Consider the following 19,545-nt stretch of genomic DNA (forward strand, 5'->3'; position numbering starts at 1 on the left):
AAAATGAAGGTCTTCCCTCAGCCAGCTGTCACAGCACAATAGCTTCCTCCATCAATTAAAATCATTGGTGAGATCCTGGAAAATGTGAGCCCTTTTTCATATCTTGGGAGCCTCCTCTTGATGAAGGCAGAAATAGACCACAGAATTCATTATTGCCTACAAATTTCCAGCTCAGCCTTCAGTTAACTGAGGAAAAGAATATTTGAGGGTCAGGATCTCAAACCCAAGACCACGGTCATGGTTTACTGGGCAGCAGTGGTCCCCATGCTCCTATATTCTTCAGAGACTTGGGACAACTTAAGGTAGGCACCGCAAAGCACTGGAGAAGTACCAGCAATGGTGCCTTTGCAAGATCCTCCAAATCCAGTTGCATGAAAGGTGGCCCAAAAGCAGCATCCTCTCCAAAAGCAGCATCCTCTCCCAAGTCAACATGCCATCATCAAGGCTCTAATCACTCAAAACCAGTTCCGCTGGGTGGGACATGTCATTCGTATGCCTGACACTAGATTCCTGAAGCAATTGCTCTACTTGGAACTCAGTCATAGCAAGAGACTCTAAGGAGGACAACGGAAACACATTAGGGATGTCCTCAAAGCATCCCTGAGGAGGTCAAACATCCCTGTTGATTCATGGGATTCCCTGGCTTGTGACCAACTATGATGGAGAAGGTTTGTTCATGAAACTACTGAACACAGAGGTGAAACCAATGCATCAGAAAGGGTGCACAAACCTCCAAAAAACTCATCTATCACCAAGCACCACCTGTACCGCATGTGGCAGAGTCTGGACTTATCAGCCATCTCAGAATCCCATCAAACTGATGGAACAAATCCTCCTTGATCCTGAGGGACTGTCTAAGAAGGAGGGGAGAGGTAGCAAGGTAGAGGGTCTTCAGGAGAGCTGAAGTGACTGATGGTTGTGCAACCATTAATAGACTATGGAGGGGTGCAAATGAGGCTAAAATAGGACATTTGGGGGGAGAGTACAGGAACATGGTTTGTAGTGAGGGTGGGGAAAGCCGTTGAGGCATTTGTGGATGAGACAGAGATTTTGAAATTGCTGTATGGGCACATAAGGAGTTAATGATTGTCTAACTTCGAGAACTAGCTGAGATACAAACTATTTACGAATTCTAGCAATTTGGATTGCTTTTATTAGCATAGCCTTCTCATTGTCTATTACTGCTGTGCTAAACAGACACTGTCCCAGTTTCTACCGAGTTAGTTGATTCTAGCTGCTACAGTACAAATGTACAATTCCTAGTTTCTGATCCCTTCCATTGACCCCATATTGGAAAACGTGTACATATGAGTATCAGATGAGAATGGAATTGAACTTGGCTGTGATGCTTCCAAACAGACACAAAAAAGTAGTGCATCTGCATTCACTATCCTGGTTATGCACGAAGAATGGTCAATTGTGCAGGTTCTGGAAGCTGACAAGCATCTCTGCACTTCAGCCAACATGTTCAGGAAGGAAGAGGAGAAAATTGGCAAATTAAAAGGCAACATCATCCTAAAGATGCTTTACGAATATATCTTTATTTGTTAACAAACATATGGCATGGTCACATAAATTGATCAATTGTCTTGTAACATATCATCATTTGTGTTTGTTGTAATGAAAATTAAGTACAGTTCTTCCTCACTGAACTATTAACATTGAAAAACTCATTTTAATGAATGCATACCCCCTTTAAACCATCTCAGTTGCAACCCTGCACCTCATGGTTGTCATTATCACCCACCTACAGAAAGTCAATCCGGTCCCCCAATTTTAATTTTGAATGACTGGAGTTCTAACTCACTTTGCTAGCCGGCAAGTAATTTCTTCCTCTCAGAGAAAAACAATTTAATCAGAACTCTGTTCTCATTGTGCTTTATTCTCTATGCTACTCCTTCAATACTACTGAGATACTTTCAGTAGTAAGTCAAATCTACTCTGTAATGTGGATACATAGTGCAATTAAGACACTTTGTTATTACCATGGAACAGTAGTGACCTTAAGCAACTACAAATGTGTCTGTCTAAAAGATTACTCTCTTACTTTCCTGAATAGGCTGAGTAACATGGGGCATGGTTCCACTGGCACCAGTCACATTGATACCTCATTTAAGTGGCTATTTTTTATATGTGTGCCTAGAAGATTAATACTTGCTGTTCAACTTTTGGGGCATCACAGCCGACTATAATTTTTTCTTCAACATGAACATTTCAGTAAAGATCACTGGATGGCAACGAGGAGGGGAATCCCTGCTAATGTTCTTCTACTCTGCCCATTCTGTATGTACTACACATAACTGTTCATTTTTCATGACCTCAGGATCTCCAAAGGGCTTTACAGCCAACTAATTATCTTTTTTAAGTATAATCAGTATTGGAATGTAAGAAAGGTGACAGCAAATTTGCAAATAGCACATTTCCACATATCACAGTGAAACCCGGATCATCTGGTTTTAGGTGTTGGTTGAGGGATAAGTGTAGGCTAAGAAATCAGGATAACTCTTCTGCTCTTCAGAGAGTGCCGTGGAATCATTTACGTCTGAGAGAATTTGGCTTGATTTCTCCAACAGGAAAGTACTGCATAGAAGTAACAGCCCAGAGAGCCATTTAATTTGACCATAATTTTTAAGCTGCATTGGAATGTCATGATTAAACATTGCTTTCGTCCTAGTCAGATGCAGATTGAAGGAATCAATAGTATGTACATCTAGTAGGGAAATGAACATTGTGCATTACATTCTGTCTCCCCCTAAAGCATTTCTGGAATGTGTAGCTCCCTTCAAGTAATTTTCACAATGTTTGATAACCAGAGCCTAGGAACAATCTTTAGCCCTTTCCTTCACAGTGTGGAAGAGCCAAGCAAGAGAGGAACCACTGGATCTAGCAATGTGAAATAAACCAAAGTAGATAAGATAGTGTAGGGGAAAAGCCAGACAATTACAATAACAAAATGAGGTTTAATATGATTAGTGACCACTGCACAGTCTTTGTGGAGGCGACGGATCAGATCTAAGCTCTGCAGTCCTCCCACAGTCAGTCATGAAGGGAAGGTGAACAGTTAAACAACTCACTGGAGGAGGAGACTCCACAATTATCTCTTTCATCAATGATGTGGGAACCCAGCACATCAGTGCAAAAGAGAAGGCTGAAGCATTCGCAACAATCTTCAGCTAGAAGTGCCAAGTGGATGATCCATCTCGGCCTCCTCCGGAGGTCCCCAGCATCACAGGTGCCAGTCTTCAGCCAATTCAATTCACTCCATGTGACATTAAGGAGTGGCTGAAAGCACTGGATACTGCAAAGGCTCTGGGCCCTTACAACATTCTGTCAATAGTACTGAAGACTTGTGCTCCAGAACTAGCCACACCCTCTAGCCAAACTGTTCCAGTACAGCTACAACATTGGCATCTACCCAGCAATGTGGAAAATTGCCTGGGTATGTCCTGTACGCAAAAGCAAGACAAGTCCAACCTACCCAATTGTGGCCCCATCAGTCTACTCTGCATTTTTAGTAAAGTGATGGAAGGGGTCATCAACAGGTTTCAAGCGGCACTTGCTTAGCAACAACCTGCTCATTGACACTCAGTTTGGGTTCCGCCAGGGCCACTCAGCTCCTGACCACATTACAACCTTGGTTCAAACATGGACAGAAGAGCTGAACTCCAGAGGTGAAGTGAAAGTGACTGCCCTTGACCTCAAGGCAGCATTTGACAAGTGTGGCATCAAGGAACCCTAGCAAAACTGGAGTCAATGGAAATCAGGGAGAAAACTCTCTAATGGTTGGAGTCATACCTAGCACAAAGGAAAATAGTTGTGGTTGTTGGAGGTCAATCATCTATCAGTTCCAGGTCATGACTGCAAGAGTTCCTCTGGGTAGCGTCCTAGGCTCAACCATCTTCAGCTGCTTCAATGACCTTCCTTCCATCATAAGGTCAGAATTGGGGATGTTCAGCACGATTTGCAACTCCTCAGACACTGAAGCAGTCCACGTCCAAATGCAGCAAGACCAGGACAATATCCAGGCTTGGGCAGACAAGTGACAAGTAACATTTGCACCACACAAGTATCGGGCAATGACAATCTCCAACAAGAGAGCATCTTACCATCACCCCTTGACATTCAATGGCAAGCTGTATCCCTCACTATCAACATCCTGGGGGTTACCATTGACCAGAGACTGAACAGGACAAGCCATATAAATACTGTGGCTACAAGAGCAGGTCAGAGGCCAGGGATCCTGCAGTGAGTAACTCACCTCCTGACTCCCAAAGCCTGTCCACCATCTACAAGGCACATGTCAGGAGTGTGATGGAATACTATTCACTTGCCTGGATGAGTGCAGCTCCAACAACACTCAAAGCTTGACACCATTCAGGACAAAGCAGCCCGCTTGATTGGCCCACACCCACAAACATTCACTCCCTCCAGCACTGACGCACAGTGGCAGCAGTGTGTACCATCTACAAGATGCACTGCAGAAACTCACCAAGGCTCCTTCAACAGCACCTTCCAAACCCACAACCTCTACCATCTAGAAGGATAAGGGCAGCAGACACATGGGAACACCATCACCTGGAAATTCTCCTCCAAGCCACTCCCCATCCTGATTTGGAAATGTGTCGCCGTTCCTTCACTGTCGCTGGGTCAAAATCCTGTAAGTCCCTCCCTAATAGCACTGTGGGTGTACCTACACCACATGGACTGCAGTGGTTCAAGAAGACAGCTCACCACCACTTTCTCAAGGGCAATTAGGGATGGACAATAAATGTTGCCCTAGCCATTGACGCCTACATCCCATGAATGAATAATGCAAATTAAAAATAAGTAATAAAGTATTCTACAGACACAAATAACAAAATAAAAATCAAGATATAGGCACAATCACAAATGGATAAAGGTTATGACAGCGAAACAGCAGAAATATTGAATATCTTGCCTTAGTGTTTACCAGGAAAACTAACAAGGTAGGCATGACATTAGAAGAGATCAAAAATAATATAAATACATTTAAGATAAAACGTGGGAGATAATTAATAAATTAATCATACCTAATGAGGATAAAACCTCTGGTTTGGATGTATTGCATCTGAGAATATTAGAAGAAGTTGTGGGAGAGATAGTACTGTTATGTGTATATAAGAATTCATTAGAAAGGGAATAATGCCAGAGGAATGGCAGGTAGCTAACGTTATTTCTTAAAAAAAGAACAAATTCAGATAACTATGGAACATTTAGTTAATGCCAATGAAAGGCAAGATAATGGAATCTTTTCTCAAAGATGTAATAGAAAAATACCTAGGAACAAAAAATATAATTGCATGGACATCAAAAGGGAAGGTCATGCTCGGCCAGCTTTATTGAATTATTTGAAGAAGTAGTGAAGTACAGACAAGTGTAACACAGTAGATGTAATACATTTGGATTTCAAAAGGCCTTTAATAAAGTCAGAATATGTGGAGTCAGGGGACAGGTAGCAGAATGGATAGCAAGCTGCCTACAAAACAGAAACCAGACAGCTCCTCCGACTGACAAAAGATTGGACGTGGTGTTGCACGGTGATTGGTGCTGGGACCACTGTTGTACAGAATTAATGATTTAAACTCATGAACTTGGAATTACTTCTAAATTTTCAGGCAAAGTTTTGGATGGGGGGGGCGGGGGGGTTGGTGGGGGAAGTGTCATTAATACGAAGGAAGAATCAACAAATTACAAACATACATGAAAAATCTTGCAAAACAGGTGTTTAATTGACAATTAATTTAATACTCAAGTGTGAGTTGGTGCAGTTTGCTAGGAAAAATAAAGAGGCCACATGCTGCTTGGATAATAGACTGAATAGAGTACAGGAGCAAAGGGACATAGGGGTCCAGATATACAAATGACTGAAAATAGTGGCGCAGCTAGGGCCATGTAAAAGCAAACCAAACGGTGTGGTTCATTCCTCCAGGGTTAGAATTGAAGGGCAGAAAAACCATGCTAAACTTGTACAGAATCTTGGTTAGACCACACTTGGAGTACTGAGCACAGTTGTAGTCTCCATATTATAAAAAGTATATTAAAGCACGGGAGAAGGTTCAAAAGGAGCAGAACTGAGGAACTAATTAGGAATGGCTGAAATGGCTGGAAATCTTTCTCTCTGGAAAACCGAAGACATAGGGTGACTGATTGAGGTCTTTAAGGTACTTAAAGGGTTTGAAAGAGTAGATGCAAAGAAAATATTTCCACTTTTGGGGGAGTGCAAAACTCGAGGTCAGAAATATAAGATAGTCACAAAAATGGAAGGCAGTGGCATAGTTGTAACATCACTAGACTAGTAATCCAGAGGCCGAGGCTAATGCTCTGGGGACATGGGTTCAATCCCACCACAGCAGCCAGTGGAATTTAAATTCAGTAGTCTCAGTTATAGTGACTATGAAGCCATAGCCGTAAAAACACATCTGGTTCACGAATATCCTTTAGGCACTAATGTCCTGATCTGGTCTGCATGTGACTCCAGACCCACAGCAATGTGGTTGATTCTTAAATGCCCTCTAAAATGGTCTAGCAAGCCACTCAAGTTGTATCAAACCGCTACAGAGGAACACAACCAGAAGGACCACCTGGCATTGACCTAGGCACTGGGAACACAACAGCACATCCTGTCAACCCTGCAAAGCCATCCTTAACAACATGGGGGCTTGTGCCAAAATTGGAAGAGCTGTTCCATAGACTAGTCAAGCCACAACCTTGTCTGTAAGGTATGATTCAGTGACTTTGACTATGTCCCAGACAGCACCATCACAGTGGTATTTAGTCAGGAGGGAATTGCTCTGGGAATCCTAAACATTGACTCTGGACCCCATGAAGTTTCACGGTATCAGGTCAAACGTGGGCAAGGAAACTTCCTGCTGATTGCCACCTAGCACATCCCCTCAGCTGATGAATCAGTACTCCTCCATGTTGAATACCACTTGGAGGATGGCAAGGGCATCAAATGCACTCTGGGTGGGGGACATCAATGGCCATCACCAAAAGTGGCTCAGCAGCACCACTACTGAGAGCCAGGCCAAGTTCTAAAGGTCATAGCTGCTCGGCTAGGTCTGCATTTGGTGGTGAGGAAGCCAAGAGGGAAAAACCTACTTGATCTTGTCCTCACCATCTACCTGTCGCAAATGCATCTGTCCATGACAATATGGGTAGGAGTGACCAATGCACAGTCCATACAGAGACAAAGTTCCATCTTCACATTGAGGAAATCCTCCATCATGTTGTGTGGCACTACCACCTTACTAAATGGGATAGATTTCGAACACATGTAGCAACTCAAAACTGAGGGCCATTAGCAGCAGCAGCAGAATTGTATACAACCATCATCTGTAACCTCATGGCCCGGTATATCCCCCATTCTACTATTACCTTCAAGCCAGGGGATCAACCTTGGTTCAAAGAAAAATGCACGAGGGCATGCCAGGAGCAGCACCAGGCATACCTAAAAATGAGGTGTCCACCTGGTGAAGCTACAACACAGGGCTACTTGCATGCCAAACAGCATAAGCAGCATGTAAAAGACAGAGCTAAGCGATCCCACAACCAATGGATCAGAGCTAAGCTCTGCGGTTCTGCCATGTCCAGTCGTGAATGTTGGTGGACAATGAAACAACTAATGGGAGGAGGAGGCTCCACAAATATTCCCATCCTCAAGGATGGGAAAGCTCAGCACATCAGTGCAAAGAGAAGGCTGAAGCATTTGCAAACAACTTCAGCCAGAAGTGCTGAGTGGATGATCCACCCTGGCCTCCTCCTGAGGTCCCACAGATGCCAGTCTTCAGCCAATTCGATTCACTCCATGTGATATCAAGAAACAGCTGAAAGCACTGGATACTGCAAAGACGATGGGCCCTGACAATATTCCGGCAATAGTGCTGAAGACTTGTGCTCCTGAACTAGCCACGCCCCTAGCCAAGCTGTTCCAGTATAGCTACAACACTGGCATCTACCCCACAATGTGGAAAAACTGCTAGGTATGTCCTGTCCACAAAAAATAGTACAAATCCACTGGCCAATTACTGCCCTGTCAGCCTATTCTCGATCATCAGCAAAGCTATGGAAGATGTTATCGACTGTGCTATCAAGTGGCACTTACTCAGAAATAAACTGCTCACTGATGCTGTTTGGGTTCTGCCAGAGCCACTCAGCTCCTGACTTCATTGCGGCCTTTGTCCAAACGTGGACAAAAGCTGAACTCGAGTGAAGTGAGATGAGAGCGACTTCCCTTGACATCGAGGCACCATTCGACCAAATATGGCATCAAGAAGCCCTAATAAAACTGGAGTCAATGGTAATCAGTGGGAAAGCTCTCCACTGATTGGAGTCATACCTAGCACAAAGGATGATGGTTGTGGTTGTTGGAGGTCAATCATCTGCAGTGATGTCCTGGAACTGAGGAGTCCCGCAGGGTAGTGTCCTAGGCCCAACCATCTTCAGCTACTTCATCAATGACCTTCCATCCATCATAAGGTCAGCAGTGGGGATGTTCGCTGGTGACTGCACAATGTTCGGCACCATTCTCGACTCCTCAGATACTGAAGCAGTCCGTGTCAACATTCAAGCTTGGGCTGATAAGTGGCAAGTTATACTCGCACGACGCAAGTACCAGGCAATGACCGTCTCTAACAAGATAGAATCCAACCATTTCCCCACGACATTCAATGGCATTACCATCGCTGAATGTCCCACTATCAATGGTAGTTACCATTGACCAGAATCTGAACTGGACTAGCCACATAAATACTGTAGCTACAAGAGCAGGTCAAGGCCTGGAATTCTGCGGTGAGCAACTCACCCCGACTCCCCAAAGCCTGTCCACTATCTACAAGGCACAAGTGTGGCAGAATAGACTCCATGTGCATGGATGAATACAGCTCCAACAACACTCAAGAATCTCAACATCATCCAGGACAAAGCAGCCCACTTGATTGGCACCCCATCCACCACCTTCAAGGTTCACTCCTTCCACCACTGACGTACAGTGGCAGCAGTGTATACCATCTACAAGATGCACTGCAGCAACTCACCAAGGCTTCTTTGACAGTACCTTTCAAACCTGTGATGTCTACCACTTTGAAGGAAAGGGCAGCAGGTGCATGGGAACGCCACCACCTGCAAGTTTCTCTCCAAGCCTCACGCCATCCTGACTTGGAACTATTTAATCATTCCTTCACTGTCACTGGGTCAAAATCCTGGAACTTGCTTTGTAACAGCACTGTGGCTGTACCTACACCACATGGACTGCAACTGCTCCTACTCGCAGGCAATTAGGGATGGACAATAAATGCTGGCCCAGCCAGCGATGCCCATGAAAGAACTTTTAAAGATGAATCCAATAAGGAGCTTGGGAGAAACTTATTTTAATGTACTACCACAAGGAGTAGTTGAAGCAAATAGTATAGATGCATTTAAGGGGTAAGCTAAATAAGCACATGAGGGAAAAAGGAATAGAAGGATATGCTGATCAGGTTTGATGAAGTAGGTGGGAGCAGACTCGTGAGAAGCACAAAGCCAGAAATAGATCAATTAGACCAAATGGCCTGTTTCTTTGCTGTATACTTGACAATACTGTTGTGTAAAATTTGGGGACATAAGTCTCAAAAATAGTATGTAGCATGTAAAGATGTGCATGAAAAAGTATCTCCAATCCTAGGTTTATGGTAAAATTCCATTATCACATTTAGTTACTCAAAGAATTTATTATTAATAATTACAACCACTTTGGAACTTATTAAATGTATGAAAATGTATTAATATCAGGAGTTTATGTATGTTGTCATGTTTGTGTGATAATGGTGCCTCAGGAGAGGAGGTGTGGAAGGAAGAACTGGCATTGGCAACTGGCAAGGAAATATACTAGATTAAAAGCCGAATAATGAGATTTGCTGTGGAAGAATGACTGAGATCGGTGCCAATAGGGCACGTCCATTAAACCACAAGGTCATTATTTTGTTGTTGATCTAAGTTATGAAATATTAGCTGGTGTGTGGCTGATGTATTTTATGATATGAAATAAGATTTTGCTATTTGTGATTTCTGTCTGACAGACTGTTGGGAAGGGCTCACTGTGGTGTGTAGACCCACAGTACAGGCCAAACCTCATTCAGGCTCTAATGAAGACTCCATATTATTCAACAACACAAGTCTTCTACACACCACCAGCCTCGCCTCCAAGGTAAGCATATAATTCACATCAGCTTTCTCATACTTTTTTTCACAGAAAAGCTAACAATCTGTCTAGTATTGGGGATAATGCTTTTATTTTAAAACGCAGCTTTTGTGACTTCTTCATAAGGGACTCCCAAGTGAATTATATATGCAAAGAAGATACTGAGTTGAATGTCTGCTAAAATGGGGATTCTGGATCATCCAGAAGTTACTAACTGATTTGTACCAAGTTATCGTATCTCAGTTGGCGCAGTGGTTTAAGAACATAAGAAATCAGAGCAGTAGCAGACCATGATTGAATTATACAATCATGGCTGATCTTCAGCCTGACCTCCACTCTCCTGTCTGCTTCTCAAATCCTTTGATTCCCTGAGAAACCAAAAGTATGTCAATCGCAGCCCTTTATATACTCAACAATGGAGCATCCAGAACCCGCTGGGAAGAGAATTGCAAAGATTCCCAATTCTTGGTGTGAAGAAGTTTCTCCTCATCTCAGTCCTAAATGATCTACCTCTTTTCCTGAGACTCTGCCCCCATGCTCTAGACAACCAGGCAAAGACCATCTCTAACAAGAGAGAATCCAACCATTTACCCATGACATTTAAATGGCATTACCATTGCTGAATCCCCCACTATTAACATCCTGGGAATTACTATTGACTAGAAACTGAACTGGAGCAGCCATATAAATACTGTGGCTACAAGTGCAGGCTGGGAATTCTGCGGTGAGTAACTCACTTTAACTCACCTCCTGACTCCCCAAAGCCTGTCTACCATCTAGAAGGCTCAAATCAGGAATGTGATGGAATACTCTCCATGTGCCTGGATGAGCGCAGCTCCAACGGTACTCAAGAAATTGAACACCATCCAGCTCACTTGGCATCCCATCCACCACCTTCAACATTCACTCCCTCTTCCACCACTGACACACAGTGGCAGCAGTGTGTCCATCTACAAGATGCACTGCAGCAACTGATCAAGACTGCATCAACATTCCAAACCCATGACTTCTACTACCTAGAAGGACAAAGGCAGCAGATGTATGGGAACACCACCACCTGCAAGTTCCCCTCCAAGCCACACACCATCTTGATTTGAAACTATTTCCCTGTTCCTACCTATGTCATTGGTCCCGATGTGGAGAATGACCTCTGGCTGTTCACCCTCCCCCAAAAGAATGTCCTGTAGCCGCTCTGTGACATCCTTGACCCTGGCCCCAGGGAGGTAACATACCATCCTGGAGTCATGCCTATGGCTGCAGAAATGCCTGTTTGCTCCCTGAACTATGTAATCCCCTACTACTATAGCACTTCCGCTCTTCCCTTCCTGTGCAGTTGAGCCACCTGTTGTGCCACAGACTCTTGCTGCAGTCCTCTGAGGAACCATCTCACTCACCAGTAATCAAATTGGAAAAGCAGTTAGAGAGCGAGATAGCCTCAGGGGATTCCTACACTACCTGCCTGTTTCTCAGGATACTCTGGCGGTCACCCATTCCCTCTCTGCCTGTGTACTTCATGGCTGTAGTATGACCACCTTTCTAAATGTGCTATCTACATAATCCTCAGCCTTGTGGATGCACCACAGTGACTTGAACCACTGCTCAAGCTCCACAACTCAGCTCAAGTTTCTGCAGCTGGTGATGCTTCCTGCAGATGTAGTCATCGAGCGCACTTTGTGCCTGCATGACTTCCCACATCACGCAAGATGTACATTCCACATGGCCGAGCTACAGTGACATAACTTATACTTTATATAAAACATTTACTACAGTATTTACTAATTTATTTAAATTATCTTAATTTAGAATAATTCTTATGTATACTACAATTTACTGTGTTTATCTCAGTCTTGCCCCTCCTCGCGCTATTTTAACTCCCGACACCGCTCTTGGTCTCGTCCCTTTTTGTGCTCTTTTAACTCTCCGGCTCCACTCTCAGTCTCACCCCTTTTCGTGCTTCTTTCACTCTCCGTCTCATCCCTTCTCACACTCTCTTAGCTCTCCATCTCCGCTCTCAGTCTTGTCCCTTCTCATGCTCTTTTAACTCTCCAGCTCTGCTCTCAGCAAGTTGTTTCTTTTTCGTTCCTCAGCTCTTTTTTTGAAATTCATGTTTAATGTTGTACCAAACCGTATCTTTCCGAAATTTGCTCATTGGCCCCTTGAGTGTGAAAAAAAATTGAAATGTCGCCTTCTCCCCACCCCCCACCCCCTCAATGTGAAATGGACGGGAAAGAGCACCAAGGTGTTTTAAGGCAGTGATTGATTTCACTTCATCAGGACACAAAAATCATGGTAAATGAGTCAGTTGTCTTGTTACTATGGGAACACATTGGGGGAAAATTGTTTATATTATGTTATGTTGCTTGGTAACTAATCATATGTATGGCATACTGGAATAATCATACTTTTAAACATCTTGTCTGAAAGACTGACCCAATGAGACTTCAGTGACTGCACCCTCCAAATATGGAAATTGTGAGAGAATTTTTTTCACCCTGCAAAGGACAGGGCATTTCCATTAAAAGGTATACTATTCATTATCAACAGTTATGGTCATTTAGATATGCTGTTTGATGTGCACTGCATCAGGAATGTGATAGATGGGTGCGGTTGAAAGGTCATTCTTCTGCTGCATAACAAAGAAATACGTGGCTCAGACAGTGATTCATTCAAACACAACTTCCCAGAATTCAAGGTCTGCTGTTCCATGCACTCTCCCCACCAACCCTGATGGAAAATTGGAGGAGGCAGGATTATGGATAACTGTCTGGTTTAGTTATTTATGGGTGGGGGTGGGGCAGATGAACTTAAACCTATGATTGTAGATCAATTCAAAAGACGTTCTTTTCATCTAACAAACTTTTTAGTGCTCTCTGATGACTTATTGCAGTACAGAGCTTTACTGAGCAGGAAACAGTGCTGGGTTAGCCAGTATCAGCTGGCTCAGAAGTTTCAGTATTGGCCTGACCTAGAGGTCTGTGTTCCTAATCCTAATAATTATCGAATGTCCCCTGCTGGAGAATGTGTGTTTGTGGATATTGGCTGAGGGTCTGTTGGTCTAATTTGCATTGTTCTCTCATGATAAAATAGCTTGTGAAAGAGAATTGCCTAGGTTCATACATCTAGAACAGCTGCATGTGTCAGAGGGCTGTCCTTGTCTTTAGAACTTTATCCCAGCAGCAATTATTTGCCAGCAATCACAGGAAGTAAGGGAAAATGTCAGATGACATTTCATTGTAAACTCAGTATTAGTTTTATACTATCAATTTCCATTAAAGAATAAACAAATACTTCCATGTAGTCAGATGCCAATCTCATCTAAGGCAATACTGCATGATGGTAAAGATCACTATTTCAGTGAGAGCGAAAATGGCAAGGATAGATGATGGCAGCGTCGGTGGAGAAGAAAAGAGTTGACGTTTCGAGTCCTCATGACCCTTCGACAGAACTTGAGTTCGAGTCCAGGAAAGAGCTGAAATATAAGCTGGTTTAAGGTGTGTGTGTGGGGGGCAGAGAGATAGAGAGACAGAGAGGTGGAGGGGGTTGGTGTGGTCGTAGGGACAAACAAGCAGTGATAGAAGCAGATCATCAAAAGATGTCAACGACAATAGTACAATAGAACACATAGGTGTTAAAGTTAAAGTTGGTGATATTATCTAAACGAATGTGCTAATTAAGAATGGATGGTAGGGCACTCAAGGTATAGTCTACTGCATTCGTTGCTCCCAATGTGGTCTCCTCTACATTGGAGAGACCAAACGTAAACTGGGCGACCGCTTTGCAGAACACCTGCGGTCTGTCCGCAAGAATGACCCAAACCTCCCTGTCGCTTGCCATTTTAACACTCCACCCTGCTCTCTTGCCCACATGTCTGTCCTTGGCTTGCTGCATTGTTCCAGTGAAGCCCAACGCAAACTGGAGGAACAACACCTCATCTTCCGACTAGGGACTTTACAACCTTCCGGACTGAATATTGAGTTCAACAACTTTAGGTCGTGAGCTCCCTCCCCCATCCCCACCCCCTTTCTGTTTCCCCCTTTTTTTTTTCCAATAAATTATAAAGATTTTCCTTTTCCCACCTATTTCCATTATTAAAAAAAAACCCACTAGAGCTATACCTTGAGTGCCCTACCATCCATTCTTAATTAGCACATTCGTTTAGATAATATCACCAACTTTAACTTTAACAACTATGTGTTCTATTGTACTATTGTCGTTGACATCTTTTGATGATCTGCTTCTATCACTGCTTGTTTGTCCCTACGACCACACCAACCCCCTCCACCTCTCTGTCTCTCTATCTCTCCGCCCCCCACACACACACCTTAAACCAGCTTATATTTCAGCTCTCCTGGACTCGAACTCAAGTTCTGTCGAAGGGTCATGAGGACTCGAAACGTCAACTCTTTTCTTCTCCACCGATGCTGCCAGACCTGCTGAGTTTTTCCAGGTAATTCTGTTTTTGTTTTGGATTTCCAGCATCCGCAGTTTTTTTGTTTTTATATAAGGATAGATGATCCTTGCTGCTGTTGTATACTTCCTGGTAATTGGTGTAGAAGAGCAAGTCACCTATGAATAGGTTGCATGGCTGTTCCCCCATCAATGGCTAGGAACTTACTTTAAAAAATATAGATACATATATTATTTTTAAACATATGTAGGATAAATGACTAACTTAAAACCATGGTCTAAAGTTTTTCAGGAGAGGTTAGAAGGAATGCTGACTATGTGGAGATTGCTAATGGTGATTGTATTGCATCAATATTTCCTGTCTTGACATGTTACTTAAGGGATTTTTAAATATTCCTAACCGTTTCAAACCAAGCATTTCACTAAAATACTTTATTTTTGCACTTTTCTCTTCCTGCTCCAGATAAGCTGCCTTTTCATGTGTTGAGTTTGTAGCTTTCTCTTATCAGTTCAGGTATGCGGACACCAAGTGGCCCTGCTGCTGTCTGGTTAAGATCAGCTAAATAAGCCAGACTGGGAATTGAACCTGTGATGTTCCAGCTCTGTATGGTACAATCCTGTACTAGGTAATACTGGAGTCCCAATTCTGGGTACCGCGCTTTAGGAAAGATATGAAACCCTTATAGAAGGTGCAGAAAGGATTTAATAGCATGGTTCCAGCAAAGAGGGACTTCAGTTATGTGGATAGATTGGAGAAGCTTGAGTTCTTTTCCTCAGAGGAGAGATGGTTGAGAGGAGATTTGATGTAGGTGTTCAAAATCATGAGAAGTCTAAACAGAGAAGATGGAGAGAAACTGTTCCTGTTGGCAGAAGGATTGAGAGCCAGAGGACACAGATTTGAGGTGATTGCCTTTGGTTCTTTGGGCAATGAAATAAAACTTCTTTTTGTAGAGTGGTTATGATTTGCAATGCACTGTCTGAAAGGATCGTGGCGGCAGATTCTATTGTGACTTCCAAAAGGGAATTAGGTATGTAGTTGAGGGGGAAAAAATAAATCAGGGCTACGGGGAAAGAGCAGGGAAGAGGAACTAGCTGGATTAGTCTTGCAGAAAGCCAGCACTGATAGGCCTGCCAAATGGCCTCTTCTGTGTTGTAGCCATTCTATGATTTTACGATCGTGTATTTACGAACAGAGTTTACATGGAAGGTACAACATGAAAACAGGTCATTCACCCAATCGAGTTTTGGGGAATCAGACGTACTTGTTTCAAATAAAGTAAAATGCTGGAGCCTAGAGCAGTGACCAAAAATCAGCAAAACAAATGGGGCTGTCCTTTTCTTTACTTGCGATGACAGATCATCTAACTACTCCTCTATCATCATTAATCACTGACATCACCCAATCCCTATCTTCTAGCTTAGCCCTTACATTTTTCAAAATCTCATTCTGCAGAAAATTGCTTTTACCTTTTAACCAGCCCATCACCAACTTTCTTTCTAAAGTCCCATAAGTGTTTTCTCACCTGTTGAAGGCCTCCCAATTAGGTTTTTTTGCTCCACCCACAACACTTAAGACCACGCTGACCAAAATCAACAGCACCACGTAGTGTAACTGCAATTCAGTCTCACTGTCCTTCCTGATCTGTACCAACCCCAGGTTTCTGTGCATATCCTTAGTTCTTCTGACAATGACCTACTCGTTAGTCCTTGCTCCCTTTGTTCCATCATCAGTGGCCACTCATTCAACCACAACTCTTCTCCCTGAACGCCCTTCCTTAGTATTTCACCATGCCATATCCTCCCTCTGCTTCAATAGCCTCCATCAACCATTTTTTCGTTACTTTTTCCCTCCTGCAAACCCTCTGTCCTTTCCTCTATATTCTATCACTATCCTCAAAGTACTTTAAAGAGCAATGATGTTTCTCATTACATAATGAATACTATATAAATGCAATGGGTGTGGTTAAATACTGAGGCTGGATTACAGCCCCTTGTCATGCTGTCATGTATTAGAAAAGTCCAAAATAATAGAGGACCAAAAGCACTTTGGGACAGCTGAGTGTTTTACTGAATTTCTTGCTTTAGTCTGTAGGCTGAAAAATGCATATATATACAGTTGTATTAGACATTGCAATAAAAAAAAGTGAATTGCAGGTAATCCAACTATGGTCATCCCTATATAATAGGAGCGGAGGGTTCTTTTGTAAAATCATTCATGTTTCATTGTAGTTCAGTATCAGTGTTAGCCGGTTTTGAGATTACAAGTCCAACAGGTCTTTTGGTAGTTCTTATATGGAACAACACAATGAGATTTATCCAGCAGGAAGCAGTAAACAAACTTTCTAACTGAAAGGAGCGATTTTTAAAATAACTGCTATTAGCTGTTTTCTGATAGTTACGTTTCTGATCTCCCTATGTATCTTGAGTACCAAAAATTAAATACCTCCAGTAAAGAGGTGGGCCGATTGCACAACCAACCTACTGTCTAATTTTACCTTGCACCTTTCCCTTGTTTTGGCAGGTTCTTCTCTATCTACTGTAGCTGATTATATTGCTCGTACTTGTATTCAAACATTAAGATTGGCCATTGCAGGAGGTAGCAGAGAAAGGCTGGTGTCTGTGGAAGTCAATGCCTTCAGGATGGGGAATGAATATAACGTACATTTGGTGCTGGAACTTGCATGTTATGACGCACCTTGGAGTGGTTGACATAGGTTATCTTGTGAACCTTAACAGGGTGAATCAAATCATCTCAACTTGAGTTTCCAGGTATTTCTCAACAGCATTGAAAATGGGTTGAAAGCAGGTGTCTGTTCCTTTTGACTGTAACCACATAAGGGCTTTAGAATCACGGTTTATAAAAATGCAGAAAATATTGAAAAGCACCAATTATCTAGTGAAGACTTCGGTTTAAACAGTCTTAGTTAAGTGAAGGTAGAGCAGAGAAATGCCATCAGGATCATCTGATTAGTTTGTTACGTTCCTACATATTTGCCAGATTTAGTTCTTTTTCTCTGCTTATCTTAGTTGATCTTAGCTGAGGGAACAATTTGGATGCTACAACTATAATTGGTGTTGCTGTACCATGGAAAGGAAAACAGCCAGGGCTTCCATTCATCAGTAGCCAATGACTACTGCTGGAAAGTGTGCGTGTGTGTGGATATTCAATGAGCAAAAAATTGGGCTCATTTATGATTTCCCCCATCATCAAACAGCTTGTCAACATTCATTATCTAGTCTCATACATGAAGAGTGGCCACATGGGCAGTAGTACTTGTGAAACTGCAACTCAGCAAGGATCAGCACCATCAGGAAACTGCTGGGGTCATTTTAAAGTCCGTTTTCTTTAAAAACCTTCTATTGATGTTTCTTTCAGTGCATCACCACCTCCTCATCACCTCACAGCAACATCACCACAGCTCCAAGGCTGCCTTCAGAAAGGTGAGTATGCCTTTTTTAGGTTATCGGGGTAGGCAGGAACGTGGGGTTGAAGTTACATTCAGATCAGCCATAATCTTGTTGAATGGTGGAGCGGGCTCGAGAGACCGAGTAGCCTACTCCTGCTCCTAATTCGTATGTTCGAATGTTTTTAAATGTATGTACTTTGATAAACAGATTGCAAGCTGAAATGAACAACGAATATAATCACTCCTCCATTGGAAATACTTCTTGGCTATTTTAAAAATAGTGATTATATAAAATGACTGACAAATTTCTAATTTAAAAATATGAATGAAAATGTTCTGAAATTTCCCCACTGTATACTTTATGTCGCTTCTGACGTGTGATAAATTGCCATTTAACTGAATCAGCTCTCCAAAAAAAGAGAAAAGCTTCGATTTTGTTTTTCCTTGCCAACTTTCTAACCTTCTGTCTTGAAGACACCGACTCCTTACGGAGTACAGTTCTATGAGCCTCCAATCGCATATTGAGCTTTGACACCAAGGACAGATAAGTTAATGAACTGCAGGGATAGTTACTCACATAATGGCCCACACAGGCACAATTCCAGCAGGGGGTCACTGAATAGTGATTTGGAGTTGAAACCTTTGCAAATATTATCTGTTGCCCTCTCTGACCTAGAATGTTAAACCAGTTTGGTGTCCTACTGCAGCCCTGGCTGAGCCTAAGTAATTTGGTTCAGATCAAGGTTTGGTAGTCTGGAAGGCTTAGCTTCTCACCAGGTAAGACATCGAGGAGGGTGCAGGGAGCGGGGGGCGGGGTGGGCACTCAGCAGTAAAACTGCCACACTGGATTAGCAAAGTATTATAGAACCATGTTTTTTTTTGGAACCACTTGTACTGGGAAGAGGTTCAACAAAATGCAAGGCTGCTGGTGCTCTGCAATTCTACCTGTTTACATTGGAGGATGGATGTCACAGCAATAGTGATAACAAGAGAACAAATAGGCTTGCAAGATCATGCATGCTCATGGCTCATGGTACAAAAGTTGCAATCCATGATGTATGTTGATTAATTGATTTCAGCCAGAACACTAATGCGTCCAGTGTTCTTGGCCAGAGAAGGAAAATTGGTCAGAGTTCAGAATTTCTGTCCAGCAATCCTCCTTGAAAAGTTTATTTGTCTTAACATTGGATGAAGAGGATCTAGGCCTTGGCTTTGGTTTCCTACATCGGGGTGAATGAATTTATGCCAAATAAATGGATGAGTGGCTCTGGCCATATACCTCCACCAGAGAAAAAACATCTACAATTTACTGCAGCTATTTTTAAAAATTTTCTTGCCTATACTAATCAGTGATTAACCTGCATTTGTTATTGCTTCTTTTCATCTTCCTGTCCAGAAGATATATCTTTTAGGTATAGTTCCAAGTATGCATTTTTCAATTCTTCACTCAAGTAATTCATATGTTTGTATGTATATTTGTAAGTAGCTATTCTTCATCTGAGTGTAGATGATCTGTTGGCAGATTCATTAACA

The 19,545-nt window shown here is 42.7% G+C and overlaps 1 protein-coding gene across 2 annotated transcripts in view; it reads left to right on the plus strand.

The window, feature by feature from the left end:
* The window catches only part of foxn2a (forkhead box N2a), a 67,688-nt gene that overhangs the window by 30,888 nt on the left and 17,255 nt on the right, over positions 1 to 19,545 (plus strand). For both annotated transcript variants that reach the window (XM_041213422.1, XM_041213431.1), the window contains exons 4-5: positions 10,077 to 10,204; positions 17,982 to 18,046. In XM_041213422.1, the coding sequence (XP_041069356.1) occupies positions 10,077 to 10,204; positions 17,982 to 18,046 (193 nt within the window). The remainder of the gene's footprint in view (positions 1 to 10,076; positions 10,205 to 17,981; positions 18,047 to 19,545) is intronic.

Source organism: Carcharodon carcharias, chromosome 2 (assembly GCF_017639515.1).
Source record: "Carcharodon carcharias isolate sCarCar2 chromosome 2, sCarCar2.pri, whole genome shotgun sequence".
Taxonomy (NCBI): Eukaryota; Metazoa; Chordata; class Chondrichthyes; order Lamniformes; family Lamnidae; genus Carcharodon; species Carcharodon carcharias.